This window comes from Meriones unguiculatus, chromosome 5 (assembly GCF_030254825.1).
Source record: "Meriones unguiculatus strain TT.TT164.6M chromosome 5, Bangor_MerUng_6.1, whole genome shotgun sequence".
NCBI classification, from domain to species: domain Eukaryota; kingdom Metazoa; phylum Chordata; class Mammalia; order Rodentia; family Muridae; genus Meriones; species Meriones unguiculatus.
In genome coordinates this window covers 52,247,866-52,261,358 of record NC_083353.1, presented here as the reverse complement: position 1 = coordinate 52,261,358, position 13,493 = coordinate 52,247,866, and the positions used below count along the sequence as shown (strand labels likewise).

The 13,493-nt window shown below is 44.7% G+C and overlaps 1 protein-coding gene across 1 annotated transcript in view; it reads left to right on the top strand.

Moving 5' to 3' along the window:
• Iqsec1 (IQ motif and Sec7 domain ArfGEF 1) overlaps nucleotides 1-13,493 on the top strand; it is a 326,390-nt gene that overhangs the window by 107,641 nt on the left and 205,256 nt on the right. The window contains 1 exon segment of the mRNA XM_021639271.2: nucleotides 4,243-4,272. Within this exon segment, the coding sequence (XP_021494946.2) occupies nucleotides 4,243-4,272 (30 nt within the window).

The following is a 13,493-nucleotide window of genomic DNA, read 5'->3' as shown; positions in this document are numbered from 1 at the left end:
CTTTGAAGACCTGTCAGCAAGTGTGAGGGTAGCCCCTGTGACCTCACACCTGTTCCCCTCAATTTGGAAATCCATCCTATTCTGGGTGCTCATCTTCCTTGTAAGGAATGAGAGGGTTCAGGGATGCTTTGGATCCTCTGCTTCTTCTTCCCATGCTCACTGATGACAGAACCATTGTCAAGTATACTCATACCACACAGTCACAATGCATATCTCCTTACGTACATTTATTCCCATGCAGCTATCAAACACATACATGCATATACATGAATTGGCACACATGTGTGCCAACATGTGCATATTTATGTAAAATGAAGACATATACCCATATTCACACAGGCACATGTGCCTACCTCTAAGCTCGCATATTACTCACATGCACAGATTCATGCCCTTATGGGCACATGTGTGTGCACACTTGCACATAAAGCACAGAGACCTCATCTTCCTCAGAGTTTCTACAGCTTCTGCTTCTTGTTTCTATATTGGCTGCTCTTGTTATTGAACCAGCAATACAAATCAATGGTGTTCAGGGCCATCTTGTGACTGTTAGATGAGGAATGAACTGTTTTGCCACAACTTCCCACTACAGACATGTCTTGACTTGCTCCATGCCAGGCCCATTTGTGTGGCCCAGCTCTTCAAATGCTAGCTGTTCCAGAAGTCTTCACTATACCTATAAGCCCCATGGCCAGGCTCAGCATCCACAGAGCAGCCTCATGGCTGGGATACCTGTCCCCATTGTACCTGCAGACAAATAGCAAACAAAAATGCAGCCTTGTTGGCAGCTATTATGTGCTGAGCACCTGGCTTTTCTCTTTATTATATTCTTGAGGACTATTTGTTATTTTTGTCTATAATCCATAAGGAAATGAAGGCTCACACTAGCTGGATGACTTTAGAATGTACACGGAAGCCAGTCAGGAGCTGTACTGGGATGTATCCTAGACAGACTGGCAGCTCAGGGCTTTGCTTTGTTACCTGGCATCTCCTATCCTTGTAGTATCTCCGGTTGCTAGGGCTCCTGGCTGAGCTGGCCTTGCTGTAATTCAGCACGTAGCAAGAAGTCTTTGCCTGTGTGAGCCCTGGGGCTGCACAGTGGACACGGTGGGCACTGTGAGGACCTCATATGGGGGCTAGGTAGAAGCTCCAGTGTGCTACGTGGAAGGTATTGGAAGGAGCTACCTTCCAATGGCTGTATGATACAGGACCCCAAAATGATGAAGATAACAAATGCCTGCCATCTCCATCTTTGTTGAACTGCATCCACAGTTGGAGATACCCTAAAAAGAGTAGTAAGAAGTTCACACAAAAGACTTCCCTACAGAGATCAGACTGGTTGTGATTTCAAAGAGTGACCAAGTTCTCTGGCAGCCATGCAAAGCAGTCACAAGAAGACTCACAAACACTAAGGGGAGCCAGGGTATGGAGGTGTTCTTTCTAGTTTGCTTTCTATTGCTATGATAAAACATTCTGATCAAAAGCACCTTGGGGGAGTAGTTCATTTCATCTTACAACTCCCTGGTCACAATCCATCATCAAGAGAATTCAGAGCAAGAGGTAAAACAGAAACCATGGAAGAATGCTGCTTACTAGCTCACTCACTGGCTCACATTCAGCTAGTTTTCTTATATAGTCCAGACTCACCTGCTCATGAATGGTGCTGCCCACAATTGTCTGGGACCTCCCATGTCAATCATCAATCAAGACAGTTCCTGTCAGACTTAGGCCATAGGCCAGTCTGACCTGGGCAATTTGTCAATTGAGATTTCCATTTGACTCTAGATTGTGTCAATTTGACAAAACTAAGAAGCACACAGATCTAGACAAGTTGACAGCTAAGATTAGTTGCCACAGGAGGACATAGGAAATTGCTCAGGGTCAGAGTTATTTTTTAATGTGTGGCAATATCTAGGGTTATTCAGTCTTTGAGCAACAACACTACCTCCTCATGGGTTGTGGGGTTAAAGACCTCAGCTTAGGGACCAGTCTGTTAGGGAAACAGGAAATTGTTGAGCTACAGAGGGTGTTTCTGAGTAAGGACACAGAAAGAAAGATGCATAGAGGAGACCATCTTAGTTTGTCAGATTAGGAGTCCAGTGGCAGCATGGCCAGGGGCTCTGTATCTATCTTAGTAACTGTTCTGTTGCATGAAGAGACAGCATGACCAAGGAAATTCTCAGAAAAGAAAGCATTTAATTGGAAGTTTGCTTACATTTCAGAGGTGTAGTCCATTATCATCATGAGCAGGGAGCATGGCAGCAGGCCATGTGTGGAGGTGCCCATATAAGCCAGAATAGGGCATTGGATCCCCTGAAGTTGGAGTTACAGGAGGTTATGAGCAATTCAATGTGGGTGCTGGGAATTAGACTTGGGTACTCTGGACAAGCAACAAGTACTCTTACACGCTTTCTTTCTCTGCAGCCCTCATGCTGTGTTTGTAATTACACACTGATTAGTGGGATAAAAATCTTAACCCTCTGCTCTATCCTGCCTAGGACATGTTAAGTGTATCCATGCTATATATGCTACCCATTGTTAGTCCCTCATAGGCTGTTCTGCTTATCAGTTCTACGACATATCAGTGCTGTGCTCAAGTAGCCCTCACTTAACTGCAGTTTCAAAACATGAGAATAGTGACACTGGCAACAAACATATACCAAGGAGCAGCTGTTAAGTGCTTGCTTTGAGTGCAAAGTTCTTGACCTACTAATGAAACTCATAGCTGAGGTATGGTAAGAAAGAATCATCTGTCTGAAGTCATGGTAAGAGAAAAGAATTTGGTGTGTTTTCTCTCATACCTCCAACTTTAGAATTCATAAAGATGGAAAAGACACTAAATTAGAGCAAGTGTTAGACTTTTCATCCCCATGACAAATGTCTGAAGCCAACAGTTTAAAGATTTATTCTGGCTTAGGGTTTTGTGGTGGGCTGGCTGCCTTGCTCTGGACTGTGGTAAGGCAGAACATCATGGCTGAAGGGTGTGGAGGAGCAAAGCTGCTCATATCATAGTGGCCAAGAGGAAGCCAAGAGGAGTAACAGGCCAGGGCCAGGGCAAGGACCCACAAACACCCTTCAAAAGTACAGCCCTAGCAGCCCACTTCCTCCCACCAGGCCCCACCTTCTGCAGCCTAGGCACCTCTCAAATTTGAATCCATCAGTGGATCAAGCCATGGATTGGGTCAGAGCTTTCAGAATCTAATCACTTCTGGAGACACCCTCACAGACACCCTGGGGTGTGCCTTAGTAATCTGAGGCAGCTTGTTCCAACCAACTGACAGTCAAGATTAACCTCACATAGGGGTTGCTACCAGCTGTCTTTTCAACCATCTCCTGTAGCCTTAGTACACATCTTCCACAGGTAAAGGGGACACTGTACCTGCTCTCCCTCTCATGGTTACTGGATAGTTGATGGAGAAGGCTGAGACTGGTCAGAAAGGCACATTGCTGGGGAAGCTGTCTTGATCCTGCATGTGCTGAAAAGGTCCCCACTAGTGCTCCAGTTCCTCCTGGTCACATTGCCGGACAGGCCTTGGGCTGAAGGATAAGCTGTCTGACTTCAGTTAAGTACTTTATTATTTCTCTTCTCTTTCTGGCAATTAAATCCAGGTATTAAATTCCTGATTGTGTGCTGCGGTGCTTTCTTCTTAACCCAGGAAGTCTACCCACGGCTTCAGTCATTATGGGATTTAAATCCACATCCCCTTCTTTGAGTGGAGAAAGAAGGTCGTACTGTTGGCACCCTGTGATACTTGTGCAATTGAATCTAATGTCCAGTTTCTTGACATTTAGTCTTGTCTGTTCTGAGAAGTGGCTGTCATTGATTTCTGGGTTCTTGAAATTATAGATGGCAGTGGGAATCATTCTAGGGGCCCTTCAGGGGCACAGAGAGACCGTCAGCCTCTTCCTCTCTCATTCATTTACCTAACTTGTGGTATGTGCCCTGTGTAACATTTCTGAGCAAGAAGTCACTTCTCTGGGTTTGCTACAAACTCCTAGGGTGACATGGGTCCAAATAATGAAGAGAATGAAGCCCCAAGAGTTCTGGGATGGGTGGCTTTCAAGCTAGAGTCAGGTGAAATGAACCACCAAGCTGTGCGGGGGCTTGGCCTGTTAGCAGTCTGCTGTGCTGGGGACAGGACTCAGGAATAGATGAGGAGCCTGTGTGTACCTGCAGGTAGTATTGTACAGGTCCCTTAAGTGGAAAATTTGGCATCTAAGTGTGTGTTCTTCTCATTGCAGGTCTGAAGAAGAAAGTTCCCGCAGCATTAGGTATGTGTTTCATCTACCCTTTCTGTGTTTCTTTCTCAGGAGTGGTCCTCAGAAACCATGTGCTTTAATTTCTTCCCTGTGGGTCCTTCTGCTCCCCTGAGTACTGCTCTAGCTCTGGTTTGCTGTCCCAGGGGCCCTGGCATGTTGTGTAGGAGCACACAAACCTGGGTTTATGGTGTAGGCTTTTTCTGGTTTAGAGTGTGCTCTGGGCTATATGCATTGGTGGTTGTCTCTCCTTTTTAAGGCTGCTAGTGTCCTACTGTGCTTAAGCTGTAACTAGTTTAGAACCAGAAGTTTCTGTGCTGTCATTGCTGGGGCTGGGATGGGCACAATGTAACAAATCTTTAAGGTGTTTGGTTTGGTACAGACTCTCACTGCTTCACTGCCACACAGGTGCATTTCCATGGGGCCAGGAAATATAGGGAATTTGCTATCCCTTCTTGCCCTAATGAACATGTGGATGGACAGGCTGTACTATCTGCAATGGGAACAGTGAGTAGGCCAAAGAGAGGGGCAAGGCTGAGTAGGTGCCTCTGTCTCAGTCAGGTCTCAGCACAGGAGTCAGGGAGGCAAGAGGGTCATAGGGACCATCACATTGGGGAAGGAGAGACAAGGAAGCAACTTAAGAACCCATGGGCTCTTTGAACAGCTGATGGACAGCTCTGGGTGATAGGTAAGATAACTTGGTAGACCTAAGGTGTCAGTGTTGAAGGGTTCTTTAGGCACCCTGAAAATGAGGCATGGAGAGGAGAGCGACTGTCTCTCCTGGGCATATCGGCTCAGGAGGGAGTCTACATTGAATGAAGGGACTGTTTCTGGAGTTCCTGTGCCATCATCTATCAGGAAGCAGAAGCATACCAAGAAAGGCCAAAAGAAGAATCCTAGTGCAGTGGCAAGGGGATTAGCTTGGGACAGACAACACAATTTCCAGGCTGGCAGCAGTGGAAGCTGGCATCTAAGAAGGGTGATATCCTGGGTGGCAGAAACTGGGTAGAAGTGGAGCATCAGATGGGTGACTAGAACAACATGGTAGGGTAGTCAGTAAAGCAGCTGAAGTGGCCCTATTGTGGGAAGAACAGGAAGCTTTTGTATTGGCAGGAGAAAACCTCAGAAGGAGTGAGTGGTTAAGGAGATGGCAGGGGGAGAGAACCTGTGTTCTGTAGCTCCTTTTCCACAAGAAAAGGCAGATGTGAGACGATAAAAGAGGAGGAAAGAAATGAAGTCACTAGTAAGATGACCTCTTTGGCAGCTAGGAGCAGGAACCTGGTGATCCTCCCGCATGAATGGTATTCTATACTACTCAAACAATTAGCAAAAAAAATAAGGAACAGTCTGAGGAGGAAGGAATGATGTCTGGGGTATGGGTTTCTCCTGTGGACAGTGGCTACATACTAGCTGCTTAGGGTGCCTGTAACTTAAGGCAGATGTAATGGTTGTCAAGAACCATCTTTGCTCAGAGTGAAGGTCACACACAGAGATCCAGGACACCTAATCCTGTCTGGGGCTCTACTAGATGGGGGTACTCTTCCTGAATTCCTGTGACTCAAGCTGCCGCCTTCTGGCAGATTCTCTGAGCCTCTTTAACAGGGAGCTGTTTTGGGCATAAGCGTGTTTGGGAATTCATGTGCACCACTTTTCCCCAGGCAAAAACGTTGCAAGATCAGATGTATTCATTTTGCACAAATGAAATGACTCATTTTTTCCTGAACAATTTTGCAAACGCAGGACTTTGGTCATTGTTCCTGGGACCATGTGTCTACTTTTGATTCCATTTAGAGAGAGCTCTGGAGGCCCTGAATTTGAATCCTCTAATGATGTTTTATTGGAGGGAGGGTGGCTTGGGAAAAAAGAGGGTTGTAGAATTTGGATTCTAGAGAAATAGGGAGATGAAGGCAGGCTGGAAAAGCGGGCCGAGGCTGTTTAAAATGCAAACGGTTTGCACAGGTCAACCTTGCATTTTTTCTTTTACTGGCTGCTTGTCAAACCCTTGAGATGAACTTTGCTGTCTGTGCTCAGGAAGAGGAATAAATAACATTCAATGAAGGATGTGCCTCATCTGCACGGCCCACCTACCTTATTGCACAGCCCACCCCACCCTTCAGACATCTGTGATTGCTGTTTCCTCAGCTCAAGGAAGTCGAGGGCAATGAATGCCACATAGCTTCTCTGAAATACTGCAGCCTTCTGGTGCAGAACACACTAGAGGAGGTCTTACCACAAAACCTTTGCCCAGCAGTGGGGTCCATTGTGCTTGTTGAAAATTCAGACTCCCAGGGCCAGGGTGCCAACTGGTACCCAGAAATTTGTATTGACAAACCCCTGCATAATTCTAAGAGGCAGCTTCTTGAGGCAATGGCTGTATCAGTCTATCACACCCATTGTCCAGGGTTGAACATGTGCTTACTTCATAAGTAAGAGCTTAAGGATATGTGGAAAACTTGTTTCTGAAAGTTAGGAAGGTGGTTCTGTGTAACTTGTCTTTCTTCTTTGGGCCTCTGAACTGTGACACATTTTCCAAAGGCAACATCAAGGAACTTGGGTTTGGGAACAAAGTCTGAAGGACTATTCATCTGGGGAGTGAGTGGGCTCCTGGAGACGCTAGGCTTTGTGTTAGTGAAAAAAAATTAGACAAAATGGATCTGGTTTTGAAGAACATGTTCCTTGCTCCATCAAAGATGGCCTTTTAAATTAACTGGGACCTTTTCTTTACCTCCAAACCCCAGATATATTCTTAGTTTTCCTCATGAGGATGTATGAGAAATGCTAAATGTGGCAGACAATTCAGGAAATATGTCTGTCAGTTTTCATTCCAGTGACAAACACCTTAGAAAAGTAATTTAGAGGAAGGAAAGATTTGGTTTGGTTTGTGCTTTCAGAGGTTATAATCCAGGGTACATGACCTCATCACTTTGGGCCTCTGACAAAACAGAACATTAATTCAGTGCTTTCATGTGGTGGAAACACACCACTCAAGGGCATGCTGGAGTGACATTCTTCCTTCAACTAAGCCCCATCTCCTAAAGTTTCTACTACCTCTCCATATCCTGTTATGAATCCTTAAGTGGATTAATCCATTGATGAGGTCTCAGCCCTTAAGATCCAATCACCTTCTGTCTTAGTTAGGGTTATCATTGCTGTGATGAAACACCATGGACAAAAATAAGTTGGGTAGAAAAGAGTTTGACTTCCACTTCCACATCACAGTCCATCACTGAAGGAAGTCAGGATAGGAACTCAAACAGGGTAGGAACCTGGAGGCAGGAGCTGATGCAGAAACAATGGAGGGGTGCTGCTTACTGGATTGTTCCACATGGCTTTCTCAGCCTGCTTTCTTATAGAACCCAGGACCACCAGCCCAGGAGTGGCACCACCCACAGTGTGCTGAGCCCTCCCACATCAATCACTAATCAAGAAAATGCCCTACAGGCTTACCCACAGCCTAATCTTATGGAGGCATTTTTCTTAATTGAAGGTCCCTCCTCTCAGATGACTTTAGCTTGTGCCAAATGGACATAAAACTATCCACTGCATCTTCCAAAAGCCTCATACCATGATTGACATGTTGGGACCAAACATGGAGCATATAAGTTTTAGGATTACTTTCAGACAGAAACTATAACATATGCGCACACATGGCTTAGCATTATGGAATCAGTACAGGCACTGGGGTCAGACAATTCTGAATTTGTAGCTGTTCTTCTTCTTTTAACTTCTTTCTCAACTTGGGTCTGACACTGAACAAATCTCAGCGTTCACCCGTGATTAAGAAGTCTTTATTGAGCACATAGTGTGTGATGCCTTATTCTCACCAAGGCCAATGAATATAGTGTAATGTGTGCTCCCTAAGGGAATGAGAGCAAGAATTTCATCCTCAAGGCCAGTGGGCCAATTAAGGCACACAAAAAAGTGGGTGTGTGGGAGCAGATAATATATGTCACATTTAGTGACTGTTACTTACTTTTTTTTCCCCCTTTCCCTACTAATCTTTGTTGACACAACTCTTTGGATATCCAAGCAGGGTTTGAGGGAGCCGCTGTTGTCTTGAACAGAAAGTACTAGAGCCACAGCTTGGAGAGCTTTCATTTGTCTCTCCACCATGTATCCTACTCCCCCAGAATCCTCTGGGATTCTGATTGAAGTTTCTGGGGGACCTGCTTGATTTCATAGTTTGGCTTTTTACTTCGCTATCTTCTAGATTCTCAGTACCATATCCTGAGCAATTTTCCCAGGAAAGCCTTCCATTTTGCTAATATTCCTTTCAGTTGTATCTAGAGTGCTATATGACCAGAGCATTATAGATCTCAAACTGTGTTGTGTGACTTCTCCTGGGCAGGCATGAAAAAAACACCTATTCACTCCAGATAGGGCACCAATGACAACCCAAAGACATTTCCATCAAAATCTATTCTAGTGAACCATTGAGTTTACATGCGTTTACTTAGAGGCAGCTTACTCACCCCAGCCTGCAGGAGAACCTCATGAGTGGGACTCATGTGTCTTGTAACTTTCTGAGCTTCTTATGTTAAAGGTTTCTGTGCTTTCTGAGCCTTGTGAGTTTTGTTGGTTTCCTTGAGTCTTAGGAGCCTCCCACTTTCCTCCAGAAGGTAATGATTCAATTAGTAGGAAATGACTACAGGACACCAATGCTGATGTAGAACACTGTGTGTGTGTGTGTGTGTGTGTGTGTGTGTGTGTGTGTGTGTGTGAAAGAGAGAGAGAGATTTGCTTGATTCTGGGGACACAATTGACCTATTCCTAACACAAGTAGAAACATGTTATAGGAATCAGATTCAGGTCAAATTCAAATTAGGAAAAAAGCCACCTATGTATTTAGAATAGTCTGGTGCCTGCTTAGGAGATGGTCCAAAGAGAATGGGGGGGGGGGGAGGATCCTACTGACATACTCAGTGGGGATTTGACAGAGTTACTAAGTCTGCCTAAGGAGCCTGTCTCTGAATCCTTGTAGCTCTCATTTTGAGTACATACTTGGTTCTGTCTGTGACCCATGATCAGGGTTTGAGTACATGAGGACTCTAGGACCATATTGTGAGGGCTGCAGTGGAAGGGCTCCATTTCTGTGAGCCTCAGTTTCCCCCACTTCACACAGAAACAAGAATGCTCCATTCTTGGAGTGTCTTTGAGCTTTCCATTCACTCTTGCTCCACCTCTCTGGTCTTCACACTTTGGCCTTCCAGCCTTCCTGTTCTGAGTTCACAAGTGCCCAGGACCCCTGTCCTTGTCATTTCCTTTGCCTAGGACATGTTTCCTGAGATTCTGTCCAGGCTGGATGTTCTTTGGCAGTGCTTCTAAACAGTGAGCCAAATATTGCTTTTGATTCATTCTACCTTTTATTGTTGTTTTAGATTTTTTTCAAATTATGTGTATGTATGTCTGTGTGTGGAGATGTGCACATGGGTACAAGTGCCTACTGAGACCAGAGGCATTGAATTCCCCTGGAGCTGGAGTTATAGGTGTGTGCTGAGAACTAAGCCCGGTCTTCTCAGTGTAGTATGTGCTCTTAGCTACTGAGCTATCTCTCCAGCCCATGCCTATCTTTTGAGTAGAGTGTCAGATCTGTTTCTCTTTAAATCAATTCCTGATAAGTAAGGAATTCTGCCATTCATTCTTTGTTTTCTGTCTTTGCCCTTTCTTCCTATTGTCTTTTGTTCTATTCAGCTTATTTTTATAGAGAAAAGTTCGATTCTTATCCCTTTCATCTTAGGTGTGTTGTATAGCTCTTTCTTTGTGGGTCCCACAAGGGTGCACTTAACATTCAGTGATCACCACTCTGCAGTATAGTTTCAATAATACGGAACACTGCTCCTGTACTCCAATCTACCCTCTCACTTAACGATATCAGAGTTGGGCATCCAACATCAGCTAATACTTGTTTCATTTTTCTATATTATCTCCTGAATCATGTTGAAAATTAAAAAAAAAAAAACTCCTATTCACCTTTGCCAGTGGCCTGTAATTATTTTCAGTTCTTAATTGCTGTCAAATCAATTGCCCTTCACATCAACCTAAGGACTCCTTTCATGCAAGGAACAACTAGAGGAGACCAAACTCTTGCTTATCTGGTGCTGTGGTTGGAATGATTGTATTCCTCAAAATCTCCACTGAGACCTCACCTCCAAGGGAAGAGTCCTGAAATGGGGCCTTAGGAGATAATGACACAATGATGCTTTGCCCTCTGGGATGGAATGTATTGCCTTTGGAGAAAGGGCTTGACTTCAGACCTTGTGCTGCATGAGGAAATAATGCCCTGTTAGAGAGAAAAAGTGAACTTTCTCCATGTACTGAGTGTCCTGGTCTTAGACTTACCAGCCTCTAAAATAGTTTACAAATTACTGAGTCTTGGGCATTTTGTTGAAGCAGCACAGAGGAACTAGGGTATCTGGAGATGCCCCATCTCTCAGTCTTGTTGGAAGGACCATTTCTCTGGCAGTAGGATTCTTCACTATTGGTTTTGTCTTTCATCACTGTAAAAGTATCAACCCCCTACCTTCTGAGTAACAAGATTTCTGGTATGAAATCTGATGAAGACCTTCTGGAGAAATTCAGGGAAAGCCCTACCTCCCAGTCCCTTAGATGTTAGCAATGTTCCTGTCTCCTGTCTTAGAGGACAGGAGACTTGTGATAGTAGCACAAAGTTAGTGAGGTGCTGCCATCCTTTTGACATCAGTCAGGCTGGTATTAGAAAAGGAATTGAATACTGCACATATAGAATAATGAGGTCTTCAAGCCAAATCCTAAAGCTTCTTAGACTCAAAGTGAATAGGACATTGAAGCAACCTACTGACTTGAATCTCCAAACAAGTGAATATCAGTCTCCATGAAAGCTTCCTTGGTCTATCATCATCATCATCATCATCATTGTTAGTATGGTTGAAAGAGTCCTTAATGCCAAAAGGGAAGATGACCACTTCAGGCTATACCAAGCTATGGTTGCTCTATTTCCTGTTTTACCTCCAGAAGGAGCCAAACAGCAGATTACAAACACCATGTATGTAAGAGACAGGCCAGTCTGAATTTCAATCCATACAGTAGGACTTGTGGCTACCTTATTACTTCTTTTCTGGATTGGAAGTTTGGGTTTTATTTTTAGGTTTTTTTTTTTTTTTTGCATTTTTTCTTTCAGTTTTTAATTTGTTTATTGATTTTTTTTCTTTCTTTTTTTATTTCATTATCCTCAGTAGCATGGCTAGTGATTATGTATGTAGTCAGTGTTGATGAAGCACACAGGTTAGGGAGACCACACCAGTTTATGGTCTGCTCATCTTCAGGAGGAGGGTCTACAGGCAGATTGTTAGCAGATATGCTTGTAGATCTTGAGTCCAAAAACATCATCCTGAATGTTGGAGGCAATGCAAAGTCAGTGGCTTTGGCCAGGACCCCAAGTGTATAGCCAGGTATAAGCTGCTGCGGTCCTGAGGGACATATTTATGAATCCTCCACCTTCTTCATAGTTATAGAGTCTAGCCAGTTTGAAGGGACCAGCAGCAAGTCCTCAGTGGAAAGCATAACACTACATGTCACCTTTCTGCACTATCAGTTTTTAACCTTGGGCCCCAGACAGAGGCTCACACTGTCACAGCACATTGTGGACACTAGAATTGGGGCATTTTTACTCAGTTAGTCTAGCAAGATACTCTCCATCCACCCAAAACCCATAATCATGGTCATAATGACTGACGTGGTTATTACCCTTAGAGGATCCAGGAACCTTTACAAAACAGAAAATTGGATGAAGCGATGGCCACATACCTTGTGCTATAGCATGACACACAGGGAGTAACTAGACTAGCCCATTGAGGGAAGTGAAGAGGGATGGGGAGGCTGGAAGGGGGTGACCAGGAGGACTGCCACTTGTGTTCTAAGAATTTGCCACTGCCTTCTGGCCTAAAAATAACACCCTGGACTAAGGAACAAAGTGGCTTCAATAAGAGAGGCAGACAGCAGAGGTAGCAACAGAATCAAGATGGCAGGTAGTCAGCTGTACTTCTGCATTTTAGCTGCACATTCTTTAAGGTCATTTTTGATTAGCAGTCATTCCAATGGTTTATGGAGTGCACATGTTATATAGGTATATCTACATACTATGGGATGGTTATCATGTACTGTATCTATCATCTCAGAAAGAAATCCTACCTTGTGTCATTTATGCTGAACCTAAGAAGCCTGAACCAGAAGTGAACAGCAGGAAATGATGGCCAGGGGCTGGGGAGGGAGGAAATCTAGAGAAGGAGGGGTAAATGAAAGGGCACAGAGTTCCAGATAGGAAGAATCCGCTTGCAGAGCTGTGGTACCACAGGGTAACCACAGTTAAGAGTAATGTCCTGCGTGTTTCAAAGTCACTTGAGCAAGTCCATTGCACATGTCCCTGTGAGTTTTAAGTGGCAAACTAGAAAATGTTGAGCTCCCAAGATCCTAACACCGTAGTGTTGGGAATCAGCAGGCATAGACTCAAATAGCTGCAGGACAAGCCAGGTAGGAAGACAGGCTTCTTCTATGTGTCTGGCATGCGTAGGCCAGAGCTCTCTATCTAGTGCAGAAAAGAGGTGTGCAGACAGCGGGATTATGCCAGTTACGAGGGTATCAGCATGGTGCCCAGCCTTTCAAAGTACCCCATACCAAGAGCACAAGCTGAAAGGTCCCTGAGAAGAGGTCTGCTGGAGATGAAAAGTCATAGAGCTGGGACACTTCCTCTTTCCTGGCCTCCTGGATAGCGGGGATAGTGACGGTGGTCCTTGATGAATTCCGTTTTTCATAATGATGAAGCTGGTGCTCCTGAAAGATGATTAGAGTTAGTCTAATCACTGGACCACACTTCACTCCAGCAGCTGACCCTGCTGTGGTCAGTGGCTAGCACTGTAGTGCTGTGGTACTCCCAGAAGACGGAAGGAAATGTGACTAACAAATGAAAGCAGGCTCTGTAGGAACAGCTGGCCCAAGTGCTGACTTGGGCGAGGGAATAAGAAGGACCAGGAACAGTTAGCGTTCTGACCTGAAGAATGGGGAGGGCATTGTGCTTTTGACTAAGAAGGTGAGAAAGGGTAGCCATGCCTGAGAACTAGTAGACCCTTTAGGAACCAGGAAGTCTGTTCAGACTCACAGAAAGCTTTATCGCCAAGGCATGGATCACTCCTACTTCTAATACCAGAACTCAAAAGGTAGAGGCAACAGGATCAGTTCAAGGTTGGTCTGGAAAAAGGCCAGTT